Below are 27,076 nucleotides of genomic sequence, written 5' to 3' on the forward strand. Positions count from 1 at the left end.
AAAAAAAGCTATTACTTTTTAGTCTTTTTTTAGCAAGTACATTCATAGTAATTGAGGCTTCTCATAATATTGATATTAAAGTGGTTGAGAATTAACTGAAAACATGAAAGGTTTGTGTTTTTTTTAGATTTTACTTATTTGAGAGAGAGTGGGAGAGTGGGGGTTGGGGCAGGGGATAGAGAGAATCTCAAGCAGGCTCTATGCCCAGTGCAGAGCCTGATGGGGTGGCAGTGGGGGGTTCCATCCCAGGACCCTGAGGTCACGACCCGAGCCGAAGTCAGATGCTTAGCTGACTCAGCCACCCAGGTGCCCCTTGTGTACCTATAACTTAACACAGCCTGGCAGAAAGCTGTCCACTGGTGTCTGCTTTTGATCTTTATCCTTGAATTAAAATATGGCTGCTCTACAGTGATCATTTCTGCAGTAACCCTTACCCTTGAACACGTTTTTTTGTTGTTTTTGTTTTTAAGATTTGTCAGAAAGAAAGAGAGAGAACACACAAGCAGGGAGAGCAGTGGCAGCTGCAGGCAGAGGGAGATCAGACTCCCCGCTGAGCAAGGAGCCTGATGTGGGGTTCGATCCCTGGATCCCGGGATCATGACCGGACCCGAAGGCAGATGCTTAACCGAATGAGCCACCCAGGCATCCCATAAATAAATCTTAAAAAAAAAAAATGTAGTTAATTAGTAGTTATATTTTGGAGTCAAAAGTTTATTTGTGGATTTTCTACTATGCAGGGGGTCAGGCACCTTAACCCCTGCATTGTTCAAGGGTCATTTTTACATCTGTAGACAAAGATATTTCATTAGAAACATTAGCTTTTATGTGAGTTTACAGTAACAAGAGTCTACAATACACTAATCAGCCTATTATTGGTAATAAGGCAGTAAAGAGCCTTGGATATCACATGGAGAATGCTTGCAAGGTTATGATCACAAGCAAGAGCAAAGCAGTGAACACCTAATCCATCCTCGCTATGGAAAATCAGGTATACCAATTTCAGTGATGTGAGGTTTATGACAGCGAGGTTCTCTAACACTTTCTCATTCAGAGAATAAAGTATAAAGACCAACCTCAATGAAGGAAAGGCTAGGCACAGCTGAGACCGTATTTTCCCTGCATCCATATCCTTAATCTGATTTACCAATTACACGTCCAACCCAACATTCCATTTCATTTTATTCATTCAGTAAGCATTTGAGTGTATGTATATGCTAGGGATACAATAATGAATTAGATCTCCCTCTAAGGAAGTTAAAAGTTGAGCCAAGATTAGAATGAGTTACTGTCAACCAAGCCATGAATCAGGGGAAATGTCTAATGGAAAAGAAATATATCGAATACAGGCAGAAATAAGGTTGGAACATTTTTAAGTGCTTATAAGTTAAAAATGGAAGCAGGATGAAGCAGGGGGATGGATGGGAGCACAACATAACAGGAGTGGAAAGTGATGTGTTAGGAACCACAGCCAAGTGTCCAGCTAAGAAATATTAGCAGCTTGGGGTATGGGGCCAGCAATGGAGAGAGATCAACAAATTCAGTATATTTTGGTGGCTGTTGGTCACCGCCTTTAAGGAATCAAGTATGACTCCAAGGTTGGTTTGAGTACCTGAGTGGGTAAATGCATGGCGGTATCATTTACTGAATTGAAGGCTGGAAGAAAGGGCAAGGTTAAGGAGAAAAATCAAGAATTCCTTCCTTCACAGGCTACGTTCTCCAACCAAACTTCCTTTATCGGTCTATATTTTTCCAAGTCCTTGCCTATTTGAAAATAACAATCCCTCTACTAAAATGCTCTTCTATCTCCCTTGCCTCCTACCCATGCCTGCAGCAACCCACCTCTCAAAAGTCTGTCCTCTACCACTCATCCCATTTATCCCCTAAATTGAACAACTCATTCCTCTAGACTTCCCGGAACTTTATTTCTACCTCTTCTAAGGAATGTAACACCTTCTACCTTGCATTAAATATTATGTAATTTATCAGAATGTAAGCTTGTCTCAACCATTTCTGACATATGGTACTAGAGTGCTTTATACATGAGACGAAGACTCAAAATATGCAAACACTTAAAGTTACCTTAATCACAAAGCCTTTACAAACAGAAGATAGCTAGGATCTCATTATCATACATTATTTAAATTGAAACAAAAAAGACTAACAGAAAACTCTTTTTGCATATAGTAGTAACTGAAATCTAAAGTTATCAACTTCAGAAAATATTCTGAAAAATGTAACATTTAAATAAGACAAAAACTGCAAATAAAATGAATAGAAATTAAGTAGATCAATTTATTTTTTTTTTTTTGTATTTTCACAAGTGTAATTTTGGAAGGGCTATTTGACAAATTTCAGCATTAACTGCCAACTCTATAGACATGTTCAACAAAAAAGGCATTCTCTTGGCCCTTTTAAATACAGGCAAAGTGTCCTATTGCATCACAAATGAGAGATGCGGTAACTGAGGGCTTATTAAAGAAATTAGGTGTTTTTTCCAAACGCTATTTGGTTGATAACAACATAATACAAACATACATGAATGGTTTCATGACCACCAGCAATTTGCAGAATAAAACCCATTAAGTCTACCTACTTTAAAGGCCAAACTAGCAAAACAGTATTAAAATTGGTGTTTTTAAATCCTTAGATTAACAATCCTACAGATTTCTTTGATCGTAGTTTTATGAAGTGTGGTGGGGAGTCAGGGGGAGAAAGGATATGGGGGAGGGGGGAGACTGGCAGTGCATGCTGAGTTGCAGAGTTGGGACAGTGGCTCAAATTAGTCATCCAGATTAGGATAGTGTTTTAGAAAATTAAAAACGTGTCCTAAATGTGGCATATTGGGAAGGATATTCAAGGTTGGTAATTCATCAGCCCTAAACACCATTTAATGAATGCCATCTGGAGGCTTAAGAAGTAAGGATGGGGGGGGTGAAATAAAATGAGGTGAAAAAGGAAAAGGAAAAGTACAAGAAATGTGTTTGAATGTTGGGGAGTGTGAAAAGGCCACCAGAGAAACTTACTTTAGTTGCCACTCAGGTGTGCTCTTCCTATAGGCTATCTGCCCCGGATCACCGAACATCACATTTACAGCACAATTTAAGTAGAGATTATATTTCAGCTTTGATAAAACGTCACTAATTTGGATTGAGAAAGAATACATGACTGATTTAGTAAGAAGTACCAATAAATATTCAGAGGTATGGTTTTGTTACATCAAGTAAAAAGAGCAACTAATTCCAACTTTTCGAGAACAAGTAGAGAGAGGCCTCACCCGGCCTGCCTTGATGAATAGTTAAGACTTATTTTTTGGTCAGCAGCACGTGAGGACTGAATAACTTGTAAACAGACTGCAAACATGCTGCCGCCAGTTCATCAAAACAATCTAACAGTTCTTACTATCTCAACATGCCAAGAACTATAATTGTTTTAGTCAGATGTAGCGTTCAAAAATGAAATGTTTCTCAAAATGCACTACCAAAGTGGGAGCAACTGGACATGAAACAGGTAATTCATTTCAGACTTTAGCCAATTTTCATGAAATATTTGTTACCCTGAACTTCAGTTGACTCCACCATTCATTTACAATAAATAAGACAATTAAAATTAGCCATTTTTCAAACCACAACTCTCAAATTAGAGAAATGGGGAATTAAACTCATCTAGTCAACATCTTCATTCAAGCAATGGTGGAACAGTCTGCAAGTATGTCTTCAATAAACTGAGACTTGAGGCAGAACAAAAAATAGAAAAATTAAAAACCTCTGTAACCCAAGCACCAATAATGGAGGCTGAGCAATTACACCTAAAAATTCTTATTGACAGGTCTTTCCCTAATGGAAAATCCTGAGATTTTAAGCACTGTGACTTTACAGAAGGCAGGTTGGTTTAATGAGGAAACTTACTTTCAATAAAAAGACAATCAACAGTATTTTATTTTGGGCACTTACTCAGTATTTCACAGATCCTCAACAAGTTTTGAGGTAGGTTAAATATCAGCATTGTATTTTACAAATAAAACTTAGACAGAGGTTATATCACTTGTTGCAAACCACAGCAGGAGTCCTATCATGGTCAGGAATAACATGGTCTCTGTGATCTTTCAGATTAATCATCTCTAATGTGTAAATTTAGTGTTGACAGCTTGCAAATATTCACCAAAAAAAAAAAACAAAAAAAAGACTAGACATTACACAAATTCTACTTTGGGGTATTTCCTAATTCTTAAATGGATCCTACAATGATTATACATATTGTGGAATAATCTACTTGCTCCCATCACAAATATATTTCTATATAACTGATCCTTAAAATTACAAACTAGAACATTACTGACTTCATTGATTTTCTGCCTTTTGGGGTGGGTGGAACAGGAAGATAATCAGCAAGCCTTACTCAGAGTGCTAGGCAGCCTTTAAGTGCAGGTGCTATGCTCAAGGCACCATTTACAATGATTTGGAGTCACAGGAAAGCAAGTATACAGATGGAGCCAAGACCTAGAAAAAAATGCCTGGATCCAAAAAGAGGGGAGGCCCCGTGCAAGTCAAAGACAAAGAAAAAAATACTATCATCTCAGGCTACTGATCTTCATTGTCATGCTATAGCATTATATCACCTATGGGAAGAGCTCTTAAAAGAGCAGTAAATGTATCCTGATAAAGTCTGTTAATTAAAATTCTTACTAACTAGATAAACCACAAGTAAAATTAAATTGATTATTTTATTAAAGTGACATCTATAGAAGTAAAATATCTAAATATTTTAATATGAGTATGTTCCACCTACCACATAAATGACTCTAAGTGTCACAAGTATAATTCACTTAGCTTACTTAAAATTATTTAGCAGAATTCAGCTCATCCTGACATGGGTTCCTGGGCCAGTCTTCTCAAGCATTTGTTTCAGTAAAAAGTTCCTTTTATTTAAACAAGTGTCAAATATTAGTAATAATACAGAATTAAGAGTGGTTAATTAACAACTGAGAAATTATAAGAAAAACGTCATTCTGTTATAAAATATAGCATTCAGCAGAGCAAATTTCAAGAGTGAGGATATACACCTATGCTTCTGAATAGACTAAACAGCACAGCCGAACACGATTTGAGTCAAAGCAAGAAAAAAAGGAGGGAGGGGCCACAGGAGGCAGAGTATCGAAGCCTTTTATTCTAGTGTCCCCCAAATTGACTGTGGAAGTAAAAAGTTTCTACATTAAAAAAGTTTATATAAATTACATGAATTGCAATTTTCATAAAAGTCAAAATGAAAATGTTCTGCATAGGACAAAAGATATGCCTAAGCAACATATCGTATCTGCACAAGGCCACTGAATGTCATGGATATTAATAACAAATGAAAAAGCTTAAGTCTATGACAGACTTAGCAAAGATTTGTTTGGTATTCTATAAGCCCAAGATTGTAAACTACTCTTACTATACAAAAGCTCTAATGACATACAGAGTTTTGTGTAGGAACTCTTGTGCTTCTGGTTGGCACATCATCTACTTTTTAATATGTGAAATTAATACAGACATTTGTGAGAGGTTGTGCAAAACTATTGTATTTACAAAAATGGCACAAAAGTGAATTCAACAGTCGATGCACATGCACACTTCATTCACATCTTCAACAAAAGATACTCTAACACTACAGAACTGAGTAAGAATACTAGCTTCAACGGCAGCTGTTAAGCACTAGAGTCACATAAGTTACACCAGAATGGGCAAATATTGCCCAAGTAAAATTCTATTGTTAAAGCTGAAACAGGTTTAAGGCCATTCAAGTTCAAGCACAGAGAAATCTTTCAGAGCCCCATCTGTTTTTGTTTGAAGAGTGTGATCTTCCTTCCAACTTGTGGTCTTAAACTTGTTTTACAAAATCCAAAAGGAAAATACAGAAGAAATCAATACAATAGAGGTTATATTAAATAAGAGTAACATACAAAGCTATAATTAAGATGAATTAAAGAAAGCCAAAATATTACAATTGTAAAACTTGCTTGTTACTTGTTGAATCAGTCCTACACTAGAAGTTAGGTAATATATACAATTATTTTCAAGTAGATTACTTTATGTTGCTCTAACATGTTCTCTTTATCAGTGCACTGTTAAAACTAATCAAAACTCTACACACGTATATTCCCTTACAATAGCAGCACACACTACCGCTACCTGCAAAGCTGTCATTCTCAAATGACTTGGTGAATGAAAGGAAATAAAAAGCAGAGAAGTAACATATTAAGGAGAAATAATGGGAATTAGAAGATTCATGCAGTTCAGCTCTTTTAATCAGCCAGCCAGCTTGCTAGCAACAAGGGATGGTTTCCGTTGAGGAAGGTCCTGTGGAGTGGGAATGTGGTCACCAGTGACCTCTGTCTTATCCGGAGCTGCAGTAGGAAGCTGCTTGTTCTTCATTTTGGCTTTAGCCATGTTGTAATCCCCAGAATCAAAATATTTTTGCTACAAGAAAAAAAAAATTGAGACTGGAATTTAAAACTTTCATCATATGCAATCATACTGATTAACATGTAGATAAAATAAGTTAATCTAAAAAAATTTAAACATTAATATAGATGAAATAGCAAAGCTTTCATGTACTAACAGAAAAACCAGACTAAAATTCTTGCTTAAATTATTTTGAAAATAAAAACAATCCACCAACTTGCATTTAGGATGTGCCACACACTTTCAATTAACCTTGTATTATTACAGGTCCTGATATCTAGGATGAACATTTCTGCAAGGATTTAAAATCATTTATTTTAATTAGAGCAGTTCACTAAAATAAAAATTAAGGTTAAAATATAAATGCTAGGGTAATAGAAGAAATAAACTCATTAGAAATTATCACTTAAAATGCACATCCCTAACCTACACCTCTTGTTTTTCACTTAAGACACTGCCTAAGTACAACTATCACTCTTTTTAGGTGGAGGGATGAATAAAGTAATAATGATACCCTTTTATCGCTAAAATAGAAATTTTAAGGAGAGCTAAAGATCAACCTTAATATAGCTAATCTACATGAGTTATCTGTTTCCGAGTAAAAACAGACAAATTTGCCTGGTTTCTGACTTCCATCTATTGTGTTTAACCTACCTTTACTGAGTGCCTGTTAATAAGGCACGTCAGAGTCCTGGAGAGAGAGATAAAGAAGCACAACAGTCAAATACTCCAAACATTATACTATTTTTAGTACACAAGGTGCTATGAGTGCTCAAAGGAGGGTAACCTAACCTTTCTAGGTAGGAAAGAAGGAATAATCCAGAAATGAGATGAGTGCCTCATGGACAAAAGGTGAAGGGAGAAAAAAAAAATTCTCTTTGAGACTTCAGGGGTATCTCATGTGGTAAATAAAGTAGATGAGAATTCACAGCTTAGTCTAAGATTGTTGAGTGGCCTGGGAAAAGGTCTCAGTGGCTGCCTCCCTCAAGGGACTGTTCTTTGATAAGCCAGATCAGGCCTAAAGCCAAAGGGCCTAAAGCTAGAAAACTGCTTTTTATGTGTCACTATACATGTATCACACTGAGCAGTAACAAGGGAACGTGGACCAGGTCCTTTTAAGGCTTGCTGCAGCTTTATTTCTGCATGGTTTTTTTGTTTTGTTTTTAAGATTTTATTTATTTGTCAGAGAGAGAGAGAGAGCATGCACACAAGCAGGGACAGCTACAGGCAGAGGGAGAAGCAGGCTCCCTGCTGAGCAAGAAGCCCGATGCGGGACTTGGGATCAAGACCCGAGCGGAAGGCAGACGCTTAACTGACTGAGCCACCCAGGCGTCCCTATTTCTGTGTGTTTTAAAATGAGTATAGTGAAAAGAAATCTCAGAACTTCTTTTTTTTTTTTTTTTAAAGATTTTATTTATTTGACAGTGAGAGATACAGCGAGAGAGGGAACACAAGCAGGGGGAGGGGGAGAGGGAGAAGCAGGCTTCCCGCGGAGCAGGGAGCCCAATGCGGGGCTCAATCCCAGGACCCTGGGATCATGACCTGAGCCGAAGGCAGATGCTCAACGACTGAGCCACCCAGGCGCCCCGAAATCTCAGAACTTCTGAATGTCGTATTAGAGTTACTTCTGAAATTTAATAGCTTCTAGGGGAGAACAAAGCAGACTGCCCAATTCTTTACTGAGTCAAAAGCACAAAATGAGAAATTTAACACACAGTACACAATTTAGGAATATTTTCCCCAAAGTAATAAAGTTAGTTGCTAATGATACCTATTTTATAGTAAGCAAAAGTTCATCACAAGGGGTTCTCACTTACTTGTTAGGCTACTCTGCATGGGGAAAAGGAATTACATTTATTTAATGTGGCCAGAGACAAAACTAAAATCAGTGTTTAACAATTATAACTGCTCTAAAGAGAGGAGTGAACTAAATCAATGTCTCTCACCATAGGACAGACATAGGCTAACAAGGCAATATTAGTTGTCTTCAACAACTTAAAAATTTTACATTTTAAGTGAAAATCTTTAAAACTTAACAAAACATATTCTAGATCGTCTGGGTGACAAACTTATAAAAGCCTCCTCCCACCCAAATTTAGGAGCCACACTTACATCAGTATTTATAATTGCATTGACACTAAGTGATCACCTAAAGTGACAAACTTTTAAGGCCATGTTTCTTAAAACTGAATCCTTGGGGTGCCTGGGTGGCTCAGTGGGTTAGGCATCTGACTCTGGATTTTGGCTCAGGTCATGATCTAGGGTCATGAGATGGAGCCCCGCATCAGGCTCTGTGCTCAGTGCAGAGTCTGCTTGTCCTTCTCCCTCTGTCCCCCACCCCCACGCATGCTCTCTCTTTCAAATAAATAAATCTTAAACAACAAAAACTGAATCCTCAGTTTTTCTGGGGCTTCACAAATTCCACAAATATGAAAAAATATGGGCCAGACTGCTTCTTGATATCCCTCCCAGCTTTAACAGTCTGTATGTTACAATATACAAGCTACACTGTGAAAAGCCTAAAATAGATGTAATAACATTAATAAGTACAGTGAAACAGAAAGGGACTAAATATAAGTATCTAATCAACCCTCCCAAATGAAAAAGAAACTGTTTAAAGATACTAAGGTAACTTAAAGACTAAAACCCAAGACCCTGTGATCCAGACATCTAAAAAATAAATAAAAACCCTTTTAAAATAGTAAGAAATGAGGGCGCCTGGGTGGCTCAGATGGTTAAGCGTCTGCCTTCGGCTCAGGTCATGATCCCGGGGTCCTGGGATCGAGTCCCACATCGGGCTCCCGGCTCGGCGGGGAGCCTGCTTCTCCCTCTGACCCTCTCCCCTCTCATGCTGTTTCTCTCTCGCTCGCTCTCTAAAAAATAAATAAAATCTTTAAAAAAAAAAAAAAAAAAAAATAGTAAGAAATGATACAGCTGAATGTAAGACTTCATTTCCCTAATATAAAAGTGCTTATTCACTGACATTTTGGTATAATGCAAAATCATCCAAGAGTTCCCTTCTCAAATTCTATATAATTATTTCTTGGTTCAAGCAGCATTTTCTCTTTCCCAACTATTTACAGTACCAACTCCAAGATACGATGTTTATAAATTCTGACTTAAAGATACTTAAAAAGCCATAGTGAAGCTAGAGGAAAATTACAAAGACAACAGCCCAAATGTTGGAAGAAAGCTTGTTAGCATAAATTGTGCTAGACATTAGCAAAGGAAAGAAGTTTCCTAAACACTTAATAATCAAATCCAAGTAATAATTTAATAGAGATGATTACATAATTTATTTCATAACTAAAACCACACCATGGGACCATTTCAAAATTAGACTAGATATAAATACATTCTACATAACTATATTGGTAATGAACATGTTTCTCATTCAGCTTTTCTATTTACTCCCTACGTTACATTATCTTTGTAATAATGCTTTTCTTTTTTTTTTAATTTTATTTGAGAAAGAGAGAGAGAGATAGCAACAGAGATAGTGAGAGAGCACACAAGCAAGGAAGAGAGGGAGAAGCAGGCTCCCGGCTGAGCAGGGAGCCCAACGTGGGGCTCGATCCCAGGACCCCAGGTTCATGACCTGAGCCAAAGGCAGCCGCTTAACTGACTGAGCCACTGAGGTGCCCCTTAGAGGTTTTGTCTTTATATATCTGGTATAATTCCTACCTGCCATCCTAATATTTCAAAGCTGTGAACATTATTCTTTCATATAAAACAAAAAAATTCTGGGGGCACCTGGTTGGCTCAGGCATTAATAGGCTGCTTTCAGCTCAGGTCATGATCCCAGGGTCCTGGGATCAAGCCCCACATCGGGCTCTCTGCTCAGCAGGAAGCCTGCTTCTCCCCTCCCACTCTCCCTGCTTGTGTTCCCTCTCTCACTGTCTCTCTCGCTCTGTCGAATAAATAAATAAAATCTTCAAAAAAACCAAAACAAAACAAAACAAAATTCTGTATTTTACCACTTCTAAAAATAAGTTTTTATCTATTTATTTTTGATTCTGTTAGAATTTTTATTAGCTGAGCTTTATTTATTTTTTTTTAAAGTAACCTCTACCCCCAACATGGGGCTCGAACTCATGACCTGGAGATCAAGAGTCACATGTTCTACCGACTGAGCCAGCCAGGTGCCACGTTACCATATTCTCTTGGTATAAAGAGAAAGAGTGTATGATTTCACTTACATGTGGAATCTAAAAACAGTAAACTCATAGAAATGGCAGAATGTGGTTGCCCGGGGCTGTGGGATGGGGGAAATAGGGAGATACTGGTCAGAAGGCACAAACTTTCAATTATATGATGAATAAGTTCCAGGGATCTAATGTACAGTAAGTTAACAATATTGAATTGTATACTTGACAGTTGCTATGAGAGTAAAGCTTTAATGTTTTCACTATAACAACAAAACGCTAATTATGTGAGGTAAGGGATGTGTTAACTAACCTTACTGGTAAGCATTTCACAACATGTATGGGTATCAAATCATCACAGTGTACACCTTAAACTTACACAATGTTATGTCAATAGTATCTCAATAAAGCTGGAAAAAACTATCCTTTTGCAATTTGATTTGAGAAAATAATCCATATATAACTATAGCCAAAACCTATACATATAAACATACATGTACATACGGACATGTGTTTATTAACCAAACAACAGATACCAGTATGTTCAAGGTATTTGTTAAAGGAAAAACATGATTTGGCACCTGATTCAATTAACAGTTCTCTTCATCTTTCCCTGTTCCCTGTGTGGTAAATCATTTAAATGTACTTTAACCAAAGATGGAGTCCTTTAATTTTTTTACAAAGGGGTTAGAAAAGAAAACCTAAGGAACGAACAAGTAGCATTATCACAACTCAGACCTCATTATTAAGCAATAATGGTTTCTACCTCACAAAGAATTGGTAAGATTTTGAAAAAATGTTTTCGGTAATATGAACTATTAAAATTACCATGCATAAATTGTATTAGAGTAACTCTGTAAAATATATTATGTAAAGGAGATAATAAGCTCTGCTTTTATAAGCAACCATTTCATCCAAACAAAAAATATTTTTAGTCTTTGCATGGAAATCATCTTTAAAACAGGTTAAAGTTAAAAAAAAAAAAAAAATATGGGCAGAAGGGTATATACCAGCTTCTGGATAGTCGCTGCTTTCGAAAAGAAGGGGGGAAGGATATATATACACACATTTGGTAGGTTTCAACTATATCTACAACATTTTCTTTCTTACAAAGATAAAACTGAAGTAAATATGGCAAAATATTAACATACTAAATCTGGGTGGTGGGTGCACGGGTTCTGCTCTATTACTATATGTACTTTCTACATGCTTCAAACAGTTTAAAGTGATGAGCTGTTCATTCTTATCATACATATTTATACAATAACCAGTATAAAATATTGGAAAAATTATATACGTCTCTCTGTATATTTATATCTGGTAAGGTATAGAGTTATATATAAACAGACACCCATTTCATAATCGCAATCGCAATGAGTTCATAGGGTTTAAGCATTTGAAGATTACACATGAGAACTTACCCCCTTCTGTAATCGTTTCCTTAAGAAATCTGAACCTCCAGGCTTTTGTCCCAGATGAGGATACCTTGCTTTTAATTTTGCTTCTTCAGCTTTCTCTGGACTAGTCACTTTATCTTCCATTTCCTGAAATAATTTAAAATAAATTACTTGTCTATTCCAATTCACTTTTATTTAAAATAATTAGCCTTTTAATATCTGGATCCTGACTTTAGTTGTCGAGTGCCAAATAATGCAGCATCTGACTAAGAAATCAAGCGCAGAAGCTTTTAAAACATCTCTGCTTGTTTTTCAAATGATCCATGTGATAGCTCTATTATAGCTGTGATGCATGTGTACACCCCACACACTGGATAAAAATATCAAGATAACTCAGCTCTGAAATCTTGCTTGCCATTACCTTCCAGTCATGTATAATACATTTATAGTTAGTCACCTTCCATGGAACTCATCAGCTCTTTGCCTATATTTAGAGAACCATAGTCATACTGTTAAAATACAAAAAAAAGATCTGATCTCCTGTTAATGCAAATTCATGTATGATTGGAAGCTCTGAGATTCTTTAATAGGAATTAGCAACAGCTTATTTACCAGGAGGTTTTCCCTAACTCAATATAGAAGACCTTGGTTATTTTTATTTTATTTTTTTAAAAGAATTTATTTCTCTTAAGTTATCTCTACACCTAACATGGGGCTCAAGCTCACAACCCGGAGATCAAAAGTCGCACACTCCACCGACTAAGTCAGCCAGGCACTCAGCCTCGGTATTTTTAAAGAAAAACATCTTTGTCAACCTTCATATCAGTGTATATTATTCCCTAATTTCTCCCCATATTTAATGACAAATACTGCTCATGCCAAAGGTCCCATTCTGTAACGTATCAAAATGTGTTTTCTGACCAAATGACTGTCAATATTTTAAGACTATTAACTTTTTTCTTTTAAAAGATTTTATTTATTTGAGAGAGCAAGCAGGAGCCAGGAGGGGGGCAGAGGGACAAGCAGACTCCCCGCTGAGCACAGAGCTTGACATGGGGCTCAATGCTAGGACCCTGAGATCATGACCTGAGCCAAAGTCAGACGCTTAACCAACTGAGCCACCCAGATGCCTTTTTTTTTTTTTAGTAAGCTCTACAACCAACGTGGGGCTTAAACTCATGACCCCAAGATCAAGAGTTGCAGGTTCTTCCGACTGAACCAGCCAGGTGCCCCAGGCCTATTCACTTTTTTTTTTTTTTTGAAAAACATATAAATTTACTTAATACAAATTTTATGTCATACAGGAGGCTTCATAAGGATGAAGACCAAAGATGGTTAAACCTGATTTTTATTCTAAGTTTAATCAAAAGTAGAGAGAAAATGAAAAAAATACGATAGGACAAAAAGCAATATGAGATGAAAGTGGTAAATAGAGGAAAACAGCAAGGCCTATTTCTTCAGTCTTCTCAGTGTCCCTCTATCTCCGATTATAGGGAAGGCACCTCTCATTTGAGGATCTAATGACCTGCTTCAGGGGAAGATCAAAAAGTCCTTCCTGCACATACCATTTCTCAAATTCCTTCAGCTTATAATATCCAATATCCCAAGGTGCCATATTTGGGGGCAGCATGTCCTAAACCCCGTCATTCCCCCATGTGAAACTTTCCCAACAAGTTTCACGGTCCAAAAACTGAGTTGGTAGATTATCCCATAACCCACTGAATCAGTCTCAGTCCTGGGAATAGGTCAGTCCTTTCAAATAGTTATGTCTCATTTCAGGACATGGTGGTATACCCCCTACATTAGGTGTCTATACAGTATGATTGCTCATACCACTGGCATCTAAGAAGGGACATTTTTCTTGCATTGACTTTTTTCAGTTTTCCCAAGATCCCATCTACAGACTCTGGAGTGATTGCAGAGTCCTTAGCCATCCCTTCATGGTCAACAGAAACTATTTGTCAAGTTGAAAGAGGGCCTGTCTCTTCCCCTTATTCTTTCTCCTCTTCTCAACTCTTCATTCCCCCTTTCATGTGTATATGGTCCCCGCCTGCAGGTTAGGGCAGCAGGGCCGAGAGGCAGAGTCCACTCAAGCCCACTCACTTTTAACACCAGTTTTGATTTGGTCTACTTTCTGCCCAAGAGCCATATTTTATAGGGGAGCAGTGTTTATCACTTTATGGTAAGTACTGAAGAATGAATGAATCAAGAAAAACAAAGTTTCCCTGATAGGCAATGCTGAAGTGCACCTTCCAGCTAATGGACTCATTTCTGCATACCAGCTAGGCAAAATCACATACCTCTGCATATCTAAATTCTTCCAAGTTATTTAGGGATGTCAAAAATAAATGAATATCCATAATTGCCAAGCCTTCTGTTCCTGTACAGCAAGCAAATCATTTATGCCCAAAACGACTTAGGATTTTTGCATGCATTTTCCTCAGTTATATTCATACATGCTTTTTTTTTTTTTTTTTTTAAGATTTTATTTATTCATGAGAGACAGAGAGAGAGAGAGAGAAGCAGAGGGAGAAGCAGGCTCCCAAGGAGCAGGGAGCCCGATGCGGGACTCGATCCCAGGACTCCGGGATCACGACCTGAGCCGAAGGCAGACGCCCAACCGTCCGAGCCACCCAGGCGCCCCTCATACATGCTTTATAATCAGCTCTGTTCAGCTTATACATCGTCAATATCTCCTTCATCTTGACCAGCTTCCTCATGTGTTAGTACATCTTCTCATTTTTAGTCTTGGAGTATTTTGAGATTAAAGCTGCTGCTGCTGTCAAATACACTTTTTCTATGGGGCTTCCTTTATATGTATGCTCCCTTCTGCTTTAAGTGTTCTACCTTCCTTTTATGCTACAGTTCCATGCATCTATTTAGATTTTCAGTCTCTTTAAGTGGTCACATCACTCACTTGATATACACAAAATTCAACTAGGTATGCTCTGCCAGAGATAGAGACTCTAAATAGTATCAGTGATTCTGCCAGTCATTCCATTCAAGAAGAGTATGCCCCAGAGAGAGCTCAAGTGTGAGGTGTGTGATGCAAACCTGCTATTCCCATGATGACCTCAATCCTGGGTCTCTTTCAGAATTTAAGTGTATCAATGTTTTGTTTACCATTCTAGTATTAAAAAACTCAGCCCCTACAAGTCTACCACCTCAGCTGTCAATCAACTGAAGAATCAGCCCAGATACCTGTTCAACCATTAGATTAAAAAAGTGACTATTCTTCCTATTAAGAATTGATGGGGCTGTCTCCACTATGATTATGACTTCATTGGGGTTTTTCAAGAGTGATTTTAGTTATATGCGATTCCTGCCTTACTAACTTTAGAATCTAACCCCTATGTAATATGTAAGGTAGGACTATACTGTATTCATCACAAAAGCTAAAGAAATAATATAAATTTAAGGTTACTAGTTTAGTGCAGGAAGGCAGGCTGGAGTTTCTCTTCAGTGGCTCGGCTTTCACTGTAGTTATCTGCTGTAGGTCCAGCTGTATTGACAGTGGTGCTACTTTGGGGAACTGGGAGAAGGAACCTATTCTTGGGTCCCCTATACAGTTGTTTTATAAGTTGGTTAACATTAAATTTGGATGTTAGCTGAAAAGGACTGTAACTTGATTACAGCCTTTGAGTCCTCCCACATTCAAATTAAAGGGTGTTAGCAGAGTCCTACAGTTCCACTAAAACCATCCAGCTTTCTTGGGCATGGGAAATAAAGGCTCTCCACTTCCTTTGTTTGAGTTGACTTATCAGTTCTCTATTTGTAAGAGAAATTCCTTAAAGTTTCTGGTATAAGGGTAGCAACTTTCCCTAATTTCCAGTGTTTCTGCAGGTTTCCCTCATTTAAGAGAGGGGAATAAAGTTGTACACAATATACCACTGTACCTGGCATTCCCTTATTTTCTAAATAAGGAATATATTCATGTATGTTTACATATAATATTAAGCATGTTCAATTAAATCAAAATAGTTTACTATAAAAAATGTTTTGGACAACAGCAACTACAGAAGAAAATATCATTTAGATTTAGAATGGATTTATAATATGTCCCAGAAAAACAAATTAATCCTTGAACTTTCTTGCCAAATACGCAGCACAAGAGCAAATGTCTGCTAGCTCCAACTTTGTAGCTGGATTCAGAATTTCAGCTGCGTTTAACACCAAAAGGGGGAAAAATATGACCAAAGCTACACTTTTAAAACACAGTACATACCATCAAGACACCTAGGATACTTTTCATGGATCATACAGAAACATTCTTAACTTTTTGCAAATGTACAGTTTTAAGACCTTACTGATAAGGAAGTTGAAATGCTTGGACCTTGTAAAGTGAAGTATAAATAACATGTCAGGTGGCAGACTGTGTCCATTGGCATTCAGCCCACACTTACCCTTCTTTAAAACACTCCCCTAAATCACTATAGTTAGAAGCCTGAAGCTACACGTCCCAGACTGAATTCTTATTAGGTTCTGCCCATGACACCTACAACCGATTCAAAGAAATGGGAGAAAGAATCCACTCTCCCGGTGAGGAGCCACCAAAAATGTGAAGATGAGCAGTAGCCCAGGAGCTCCTGCAGAGGGGCATCAAGCAGATAATCAGGGGCTACTGCAGCTGCCACATGACAGTATGCACAGAGGATGCTGAGCTCAGAATAGTGCTCACTTGTGCAGAATCAACAGCTTTCTGCAATTCCTCACCTCCAGAAACAATATCATCTTCCCCCCTTTATTCCTTCACCCTTCTTCTAATAATCTGAATTCTAATTCCCTAAATCACGTCCCTTTCTGTGTAAAATACCCAAAGTGGTTTCTACTCTCCAGACAGGACACTAGTTGATAAAATCAGGTAAAATAAGCAATTCATCCCTTTGGTTATGTTAAAAAAAGCAAAAGGGCACACAGAACTTGGTGTGATTCCATGTTTCTGGACATCCTTTAAAGTAATTCCTAAACATTTATTTCAGCTAGAATGAAAATAAATCTTGAAAAAGCCCTGAGATTTAGGAAGTAATAGCAAAGAAATTGGCATACATTAATGTATACTGACAAGTCACTTTAATAATTTTCCCAACTTCGCTGAGATATAACTGACACATTAGCTTTTCAAATTTTAATGTCTTAATATATGAGGTTAAAAACAAAACAAAAGGGAAGCCTGGCTGGCTCAGCTGGTACAGCATGTGACTCCTGATCTCAGGGTTATGGGTTTAAGCTCCATGCTGGGTGTAGAGATTGCTTAAAAATAAAATCTTAAGAAAAAAAAAAGCCTCAAAATATTTAAAGCAAAAATTGACAGAATTATAGTAACAACTGACAAGTCAATCAGCATAGGAGATTTCAACACAGCTTCCTCAGTAACTGATAGGTGAAAAAGAAAAAGTAGTCAAGATACCAGATTTTATTTCTGTACCCAATAGCTAGGAAATATGTATTCTTCTCAAGCACAAATGGAAAAATTGATGAAATACTAGGCTATAAAGCAAGTCTACCATTTTCATCCAGATCACCATCTATGACTATAATTCATAAGATTAAAAGTCAGTAGGGGCTCCTGGGTGGCTCAGATGGTTAAGTGTCTGCCTTCGGCTAAGGTCATGATCCCAGGGTCCTGGGATCGAGCCCCATGTCTGGCTCCTGGCTCAGCAAGGTGCCTGCTTCTCCCTCTGCCTCTCCCCCTGCTCATGCTCTCTCTCTCTGTCTCAAATGAATAAATAAAATCTTAAAAAAAAAAAAAAGACAATAATAAAAATATTTATATATCCCTACTATTTGGAAATTAAAATACATTACTATAATAGCTTAACTCATTAAAACTGCAATGTGTATGAACTTAAAAAACTACATTACTGAAATAATTAATGGTTAAAAAAAATAATGGGAATAAAAAAACACATTGAACTCACTGATAATAAAAATTCTATACTAACCAAACTTGTAGGATACAACAAAGGTCCCCCAAAGGGCTTATATTTAAAGAAGAAAACGATGGGGCACCTGGGTGGCTCAGTCTTTAAGCGTCTGCCTTCGGCTCGGGTCATGATCCCAGGGTCCTGGGATGGAGCCCCACATTCAGGCTCCCTGCTCAGCGGGGAGCCTGCTTCTCCCTCGCCCACTCCCCCTGCTTGTGTTCCCTCTCTCGCGGTCTCTCTGTCAAAAAAATAAAATCTTTAAAAAAAAAAAAGAAAAGAAGAAAACGAAAACTCGATGAGCTATGTATCCAACTTTAGTAAACAAAGAAGGGAACCCGAACAGAATAGGAGAAAATAAAAAGAAGTTAATGAAATAAACAGATACAATAGAAAGGACCAACAAAATAGGGAAATGATAAGCTTAACCAGGAAGTATTTTTAAAAATTCAAATCTGTTTTCAAAATTTAATCCTCCAAGAAACTTTTATGTTATACAGCAATTCTACTACTTTGTAGAATAGATGCTAGAATGTGAGTGGATTCACTCACCTAAGTGGTTCCTATGCTGATAACACCTTTGGTGGGGAGAAGTGTAGAAGGGCCATTAGAATTTTGGAACATTTACTCTGGCTACAAATTGGGAAACCAGAAACCCAGGATTACCATGACAAAGATATATGCTTATCATGTACAAAACAAAACAAAAAAACAAAAACAAAACCTAAAAACAAAAAAAACCTAAAAACAATATTTTAAATGAGGGTTATCCTCAACAAGTACATAAATTTATCTTCATTGTATACTCTACACCTAGCACACAGCCTAATATTGTTAGGCACTTGTTTTGTGAACTAGTCTATTGAAATACATTAGATATCCTTTTTGTAAGTAGGTGGGGCATAAAGAATAAAAACATACAGAAAAAAGAACATTCAAAAAATTAGGGATTATGTAGTCTGTCATGGACTGCTAATAAATCTGAATGATTGATACCACTTTTCAGACTTCAGCAGAGAAGTTACACAGCAACATCAGCAATAAAAATCTGATCACTCTAAGCAAATTCTCCTCTACCTGCTCAGCAATATGTTCACTGATGCACTGACTGATGAATAAATAGAAAAGATTAATGAAAGCCAACAAATCCTTTGGGATATTGCCAGGAAAGTATCAGTACTGTTATCAACCTCTAGGGAAAAGTACTGTGGTCCAATTAAATCCTTGCTACCTGCACAGTGGCTGGCATTTAACAGGTGTTCAATAAAAGCCTACTGAATGAACACAATGTACTCCAATTGTCTCAATAAGGCTAAGAAACTTCTAAACACCTGACAGTTTCACCATCAGTTCATCTTTGAAATATTTCATGTTATAGTAGCACAGGTTCAGGAATAAAAGCCTAACAAACAACAGAGGCAAGCCTCAAACACTGTTGTATAGTGTTGCTAAGGTAGCAAAGAGAAACGTTTTAAAACTTTTCTGAGGTTTATCTCTAGATTGATAATAATCAATGGTTGCACACAAAGCAGACCAGCAGGTTGTGGTTTAAAAATTAAAATTAAAAATACCCTTGAGCTTTTTAGTTACCAAAGGCAGTGTTAAGATAGCCCCAGAAAATGCCAATATTAATGGCAATTCCTTAAAAACTAGGAAAACAGGAAAGCAATTTGTATCCACTCTTTAATGATGACAAATGGAAGTAATTTACACAATATTTCTCTTCCTTTTCTACTACTTGAAAAAGCACCAAGCATTATCTCTTTTTTTTTTTTTTTTTAAAGATTTTATTTATTGTCAGAGAGAGAGCGAGAGAGATCATGAGCAGGGGGAGCGGCAGGCAGAGGGAAAAGCAGGCTCCCCACTAAGCAAGGAGCCGGATGTGGGACTTGATCCAAGGGCCCTGGTATCATGACCTGAGCCAAAGGCAGGCGCTTAACCAACTGAGCCACCCAGGTGCCCCAACCAAGCATTATCTTTTAAACTGACAAAAATATTTTAGTTGAGAGCCCTACTTGAGTTAGCTTCTTCTAAGACATCTTACTAATTTAACAATCTTGTAATAAAATCTCTAGAAAACCTGCTATTGAGATCTTTTTAAAAAAACTTAAAAACCCTAGTATATGTGAAAAATACATATATATGCATTCCTCTACTTTCATTCAGATTTCTTAAGTGGGTCTAATCAAAGGTTTTTATATGACTATAGTCTATTCCTCCCCTTTATAAACTGCAGTACAAGCATTGTCATCTGTATTGAAATAGTACTTCAGAAATGGTTTCAACTGAAAATTTCTGAGAAAAATTCATTCAACCAATATTTTCTGAACAATGAAATGAATGGAATGAATCAGGTTAAGATAGATGCTATGGGAAAATAAATAAATAAAGGAGGGTCCCTGAACTTAAGATGCTCACAATGAACATAGAATTATGTGTTTTAAGTCTCCACATGCCTCTTCTCACCCCCGGACAAGACCGTACACCAGTCTGACTAAACTTAGTGTTATTCAAAGTGGAATTCACAGATGACAGATCCAAGAGGTCTTTGCTAAATTTTTTTTAATGTTTTGTTTTCACTTCAGTGATAATCTAGAAGAAAAAAATATAACCACACACTAGCACATCTGAATTGCCGTCTCTAAGTGCTACATGAATTCCATCTCAGCTTTCATTTATGATGAGAGACTAAGCAGTACTCTGTCCAAGATAATGAGAAAAGAACAGAGCTGAATTTAAAATGTAATGATGTATTTTTGACCTTAGAGTTAAATAATCACACCGATTACTCTTTAAAAAGGAGAACTGAGTCATCATACAACCAGGGGGGGCATTAACTTGCCGTACTCAAAGAGTTCCTACACTTTAACTTAACAATTGCTATCACATTCTCAATACATTGGAAATTTACTTTCAGCAAAATACCATGCCACAATGAATTAATAATTTACACTAATTTTGTTTGTATTTAATTGTTTTAATTAAAAAAAAATTAAAGTAATCTCTATGTCCAGTGTGGGGCTCAAACTCATGACCCTAGGATCAAAAGTTACATGCTCCACCAACTGAACCTTCCACGTGCCCGTTTTAATTTTAAAGGAGTATTAAAGAGATAGATGTTTATATATTTTCATGTTTGTACAGATTTAATTAATATCCCAATAAAAAACAGTGGTCTCTACGGTTTTCTTCTCTTAACAAGGGGCACTGAAGAGAAACGGTGACTTAGCTTTTACTCCATGCAGGCTCATCTCTTCACCTTAATTTTTCAGAGGCAATAGGCTACCGTACCATAAAACTATAAAAGTATCTTAGCTGGGGGCGCCTGGGTGGCTCAGATGGTTAAGCGTCTGTTTTCGGTTCGGGTCATAATCCCAGGGTCCTGGGATCGAGCCCCACATTGGGCTCCTGGCTCAGCGGGAAGCCTGTTTCTCCCTCTCCCCCAGCTCATGCTCTCTCTCTCTCTCTGTATCTCTGTGTCTCAAATGAATAAGTAAAATTAAAAAAAAAAAAAAAAAAGTATTTTAGCTGAATACTTTGACTTTAATTGAAAGGTCAACTGGGTACACAGAGAATAATCCAATTTTTTAGGTCATCTAACTATTCTTCCAAATAGAAGAAACAGGTGATTTGGCCCATAGGAACACAGAAGTGACTCTGCACATTCTCCTCATGTTTAGGGATGGTATCCATGCTACGGGCACATAACATCTACAGCCAATCCCTAATTCAAGAAGGGACATTATATTACCCACACACTTTGGTATTAATGACAGTAGCCCTGAAAATCAAAGGACTTGAATTAACTTTTTAGTGTAGACATTCATGAAGAGAAAACATTCAAGACATACTGTTAGGGACAGAATATTAGGCGGTTCCAAGTAAAAGTATTTACACTGTAGAAATCAACACTTTACACTCTGGCAGCACACTAACAAATCTCATAAAAGAAAATTACATAGCACACTATTGTACATGAGAAGTCAAAACAGATTGATTTCCATGTTTAGGACAAGACAACACAGACAGTTTGTATTTTTTTTCTGGGTTCTTAAATCCCAAGCAATTACGAACACCACGATAAATATTTTTCAGTTAATAAATGACATTTCATGTTACAGTTAAGACTGTAATCTTTAAACTATATATATATGCATGCCCTGAAAGTCCATGTTTTTGTTAAGTGTAAAAAAATATCCAACATAATTTTCACTGGAATATTCCCGAATTATTTATGTTATTGCTTTCTTTTTAAAAAATATTCACAATATAACAAAACCATCCAACTGAAGAAAGGTTAACATGGTTAAGAACATATGGAGTGGGTTTGGAACACTAATACACTAAGCAAATTTCCAACCTGATTAGGAGCATGGGTAGAACATTAAGCAGAAGCCCTTACAAAGTCCAAGCATTAGGCCAAATCTATTTATGATAATGCCCTCTGAGTTTTCAAGAAAAAGTGCTGGTAACTTTCCATCAACAATTTAATAAACAAGATATCATGGGCCTTTGCAGGCCAGCCACAAGAACCTTGGAGGGTGGGGCAGCAGAAATAATAATGGTGGAAGGGGTAAAGAACTTAGCACAGATAAAAGAGAAAGCCTTAATATTCATAATTTGAATTATACTGATTTGTGGCATATTTTCCTTCAATACTACAAGTGAGTTTAAAAAATATTCCTGTTTCTACGAAAATCCAGACCAACTTAAGTTGGTAAAAAAACTTTAAATTCCAAGCTTTTGATTTTCAGTCAAGTAAAACCATATGCAGATCGCAGTGGCTCACATTTCTGCGCAGAGACGGCGCTAAATATTGTAAGTTACCTACCTCATTTAAGCCTCACAACAACCGTATGAAGTATTATTATTCTTATTTACAGATGAGGAGACTGAAAACTAAGGAGCTGAGCAACTGGTCAAGGTTACACGGCAAACAAAGACGAACTGAAATGCCAACCGAGGTCTAACTCACCGCGCAAACACGAACATGCGGACAATACCAGTAGTTGGAGAGTTAGTTCTCCAAGGGAGAAATAAAACTTCCTACGCGAAGTGAAGCTCACGGAAAAACTTAGGTTCCACGCACAGAAACTGCTCGTATGTATAGTCGAGTGTAAGGAAAAACGCGACACGCCAAGGCAAGCCTCGGCGAAGACGTGGACAATGTTCAGACGCCCACCACGTTGGCGCTAGGCACCAGAGTTCCAGCGGGCAGCAGACGTGGGAGAGAGCTCGGCCGGGAGGGCCGAGGCGCACTGGCTCCTCCCGCTCTCTGCACCAGGCGCCCCGGAGCCGACTCCGGGCGCGCCTCTCCGCACGCGGCTGGAGCAGGCCGCCCGGCAGGCCCGGCAGCCTCTCCTCTGGGCCTTCCGAACCCCGGGGCCGCTCCCCGTGCACACTCACCTTCTGCTCCTCCGCGGAGGCTGCCTCAGGGACTTCCGCGGACATACTGCTCCCTCTGAAACGAAACGCCGGGAGAAGATGCGATTACCGGGTGGCCGAGGCCGCCCGGCCGCCGCACCGCCTCAGGCCCGCCCGCCCGCGCTCTCCAAGCGCCCGCTCGGGCCGCCTCCGCCCGCGAAAATGGCCGCCGCCTTATGACGACACGGAGCCTCGCCGCGCTCGGCAGCCGGCTACTGCGGCCCGCCGCGGCCCGGCCGCCCCTCCCGCACCGCGCCCCTACCTACCTTACCCTGCTTCTCTGGCTCTGCGACGCCAAAGCACTTCCTTTCTTCCTTCAAAGGTCGCGGCTCGCGCCTCACTTCACATCCGTCTGCCAGATGCTTCCTGGGAATTGTAGTTTATAAGTGGAGCCTCCTCTCCCCGCCGTTTCCTGCCCGTTCCAGGAGCTTTACTCTTTGTACTTTCCCGGACTCGCCTGGTCCGGTTCTCTTACTCGCTCCCCGCAGTGTAGCCATGCATATTTTCTTTGGGGCGCTCCAAAGCTCTGTGCTGCTTCCCTCCACAAGTCTCTCCCCGCTGCGTTTTGCCTACTTAACCGTATTCATTCACATCTCCCATTCTGCGTCATTGCCTCAGGCTTTTCTCGAGCCCCTATCCTAGGTCAGGTCACATCTCTCTATAGCTCCCCAGCAACACACACTGTATCATTAAACATTAATTGTTCTGATTACTCTATTAATGTCACCTTTCCAGCTCAGATAAGCCACGTCAGGGCAAGGACCTCGTCCATATTTGCTTATATTTCATTCCCAGAGCCCAGCATGTCCTAGATGTTCAATAAATACCTGACGAAGGAATTAAAATTCCATTCATTTGCTTACTCCCGGGGGTTCACTCCTACAAACTTTACTGAATGAAACCCCTGGCACCAAACTCATCCAATGACTTTCTTAATTACCATATCTGTTGACTTTACATTTAATCTTCATTCTAATTGACATCTGAATAGCTACTGGCAATGAAGTGTCTCTCAAGAAACTTGGAAATAAGATTGCCCTCTAAGAGTTAAACTAGTAAACAGCAACAGATAATGAATGCAATTCTGGGGGAATTTGGAAACCATCAAAACATTCAACCAGAGTTTCCTTGGAAGAATCTCAGACAGGAAGAATTGCATTGGTATTGCAACTTGAAAAACAAAGTGTTAAACTGCACTCCTTTCAGAGAAAAGAAGGAAGAGGTTTGTCAGGCAAGCAAGCACTTACAATACAAGAGTTAAAGAGGCCAACTCTTTGAGGAAGATACCCGTTGAGAGTGCTTTAAGCTGAGCCGGCTGAGAAACATAAGATCAACTATTTGTTCTCATTCCATAATCACGAAGTAACTTACTGAAAATTTGCCATCCCTTCATACAGAACTATAGGGAGAGAGGAGACTGCACTAGTTAGGCTAACTGAAGCTCTAACAGTTGTACTTCTATTAATAAATTGGCATTCTAGGGGCGCCTGGGTGGCTCAGTCGTTAAGCATCTGCCTTCAGTTCAGGTCATGATCCCAGGGTCCTGGGATGGAGCCCCGCATAGGGCTCCCTGCTCCGCAGGGAGCCTGCTTCTGCTTCTCCCTCTCCCACTCCCCCTGCTTGTGTTCCTTCTCTCGCTGTCTCTCTCTGTCAAATAAATAAAATCTTTAAAAATAAATAAATAAATAAATAAATAAATAAATAAATAAATTGGCATTCTGGTATAAATCTTGTATCAATGTATTTGTGAGCTTGAGTTAAAATCTGAGACCACATATATAAAAAAATCAGTATATGTGATCTTGGATAAAGAGATTCTGTTCCTGATAGTGACACTCACATGAAGGCAAGTTTGAATTTCTGGGAGGCTGACTTTGGTCAATGGGGAATTTACAAAGGTCAGTGCCACGTTGTGGGGAACTGAGAAGCCATCCTTCCACAGGTAACAGTCCTCTGCATCATTAACCATGTACCTTAATGTTTAAAATTGCACGCTGACCACCAACATCCTGTTTTTCAAAACTTATTTCTCTTGACCTCTAGGATACTACTCTATTATTCTCTCCTACTTCTCTGGCCGTTCCTTCTTAATCTCCTTTGTTGAGTCTTTACCTTCTTCTTAATGGGAAGATTCTAACAATTCTGTCCTTGGATCCCCTTCTTTTTCAAGTTTTACACTCTCTAGATCACTTCCACCTCATAGCTTCAAGTGCCATCTATATATTCAGATCAGTGCTGATCAATAGAAATTTCTATGATGATGGAAATATTCTGTATCTCTGCCATCCAATACAGTTGTCACTAGTCAGGAGCACCTGGGTGGCTCAGTCGTTGAGCCTCCAACTCTTGATCTCAGCTCACTCAGGTCTTGATCTCAGGGTCGTTGAGTTCAAGCCGTGTTGGGCTCCATGCTGGTCATGGAGCCTACATTAAAAAAAAAAACAAAAACAAAAAACAAGTAACAGGAGCACCTGGGTGGCTCAGGCGGTTAAAGTGACCAACTCCTTTTTTTTTTTTTTAAAGATTTTATTTATTTACTTGAGAGAGAGCACGAGCAGGGTGAGGGGCGGAGGGGGAAGCCGACTTCCCGCTGAGCAGGGAGCCCAACACTGGGCTCTATGTTGGGCCTCAATCCCTGGACTCCATCCCGGGACTCCGGGATCATGACCTGAGCTGAAGGCAAACGCTTAATTGACTGAGCCACCCAGGTGCCCTAAAGTGTCTGATTCTTGATTTCTGCTCAGGTCAAGATGCCTGCTTGATTCTCTCTCTCCCTCTGCCCCTCCCCACCCTAAAAAATACAAAAAACAAAAAAGAATTGCCTCTAATTTGACTCTCAAGCTTTTGAGATGTGACTAGTGCAACTGAGAAACTGAATTTTAAATTTTATCTAATTTTAATTAAATTAGCCACAGGGATTAGAATCACTGAGAAACCCTATTAACAGAGATCCTCATTAGGTATGGGGCAAGGTTCAAGTATTTATGTTTAACCAAAGCTCCCCCTGGTGATTCTGATCCACACATGCACAAGATTTTTCAGGCTTGGAACTTGGTAGGTGTAAAAAAAAAGATCAGTGGTCTTTTAGAGGTGTAGGTGCCCTAGCTCAAGAGTTTGTAGGAGCAAAGGAGATAATGTCCCACCCCATCTATTCATCAAGCAGCTGAGAGAGGAAATCCACCTGCATCATTCCTGATATTGTGGCAAGTATCAAGAACAGAATTCATTTTTTTTTCCCTGGGGTGGCTTTTTGCATTGTATTGTCCACAGGGGAGGGGGCCTCCTCCATGTCACCGGAGGTGCTCACAGTTTCTTCAGCCATTCCAAACCGGAGACGTGGGCATGTCGGGCATGTCCCCATCATCTCGGAGGGGCACTGGATAGTTGTAGGGTGTGGCCTGGTTGATCATGGTGGTGTATTTGGTGAAGGGGCTGAGGGTGGGCAGAATTGTAGTGTGTGTGGCCCCCAGTGGTGAAGGACAAGATCAGCACTGGCTCCTTAGCCCAAGCATTCTTGAGGAAGGCTGAGTCTCCTGGCTGTCTTGGTTACAGTGGCAGCGGCACCAGCTCATTCTTTTAAAAGATTTTATTTTTAAGTAATCTCTAAACCCAATGTGGGGCTCAAACAACCCCAATATCAGGAGTTGCACACTCCACCAACTGAGCCAGCCAGGCACCCCAAGAACAGATACATTTATGAAAGGAAGATATAGGAAGAGGCTGAAAGATCAACTCAGGAAGCCAAGTGA

The 27,076-nt window shown here is 38.8% G+C and overlaps 1 protein-coding gene across 2 annotated transcripts; it reads right to left on the minus strand.

The window, feature by feature from the left end:
• Positions 1 to 5,537: 5,537 nt before the first annotated feature.
• ARPP19 (cAMP regulated phosphoprotein 19) lies at positions 5,538 to 23,639 on the minus strand. Of its 2 annotated transcripts, none has more exons than XM_021693824.1 (4): positions 23,594 to 23,639; positions 23,310 to 23,364; positions 12,007 to 12,129; positions 5,538 to 6,455 (listed from the first exon to the last, which is right to left on the minus strand). In XM_021693824.1, the coding sequence occupies exons 2-4, from the start codon at positions 23,352 to 23,354 to the stop codon at positions 6,285 to 6,287; spliced, it is 339 nt and encodes a 112-aa protein (XP_021549499.1). In that variant the 5' UTR covers positions 23,355 to 23,364; positions 23,594 to 23,639; the 3' UTR covers positions 5,538 to 6,284. The 2 variants fall into 2 exon arrangements, with proteins under 2 accessions (XP_021549499.1, XP_021549500.1); XM_021693825.1 differs by having other exon boundaries at positions 23,599 to 23,608.
• Between the last annotated feature and the right edge of the window lie 3,437 nt (positions 23,640 to 27,076).

The sequence above is a fragment of the Neomonachus schauinslandi genome, chromosome 9 (genome assembly GCF_002201575.2).
Source record: "Neomonachus schauinslandi chromosome 9, ASM220157v2, whole genome shotgun sequence".
Taxonomy (NCBI): domain Eukaryota; kingdom Metazoa; phylum Chordata; class Mammalia; order Carnivora; family Phocidae; genus Neomonachus; species Neomonachus schauinslandi.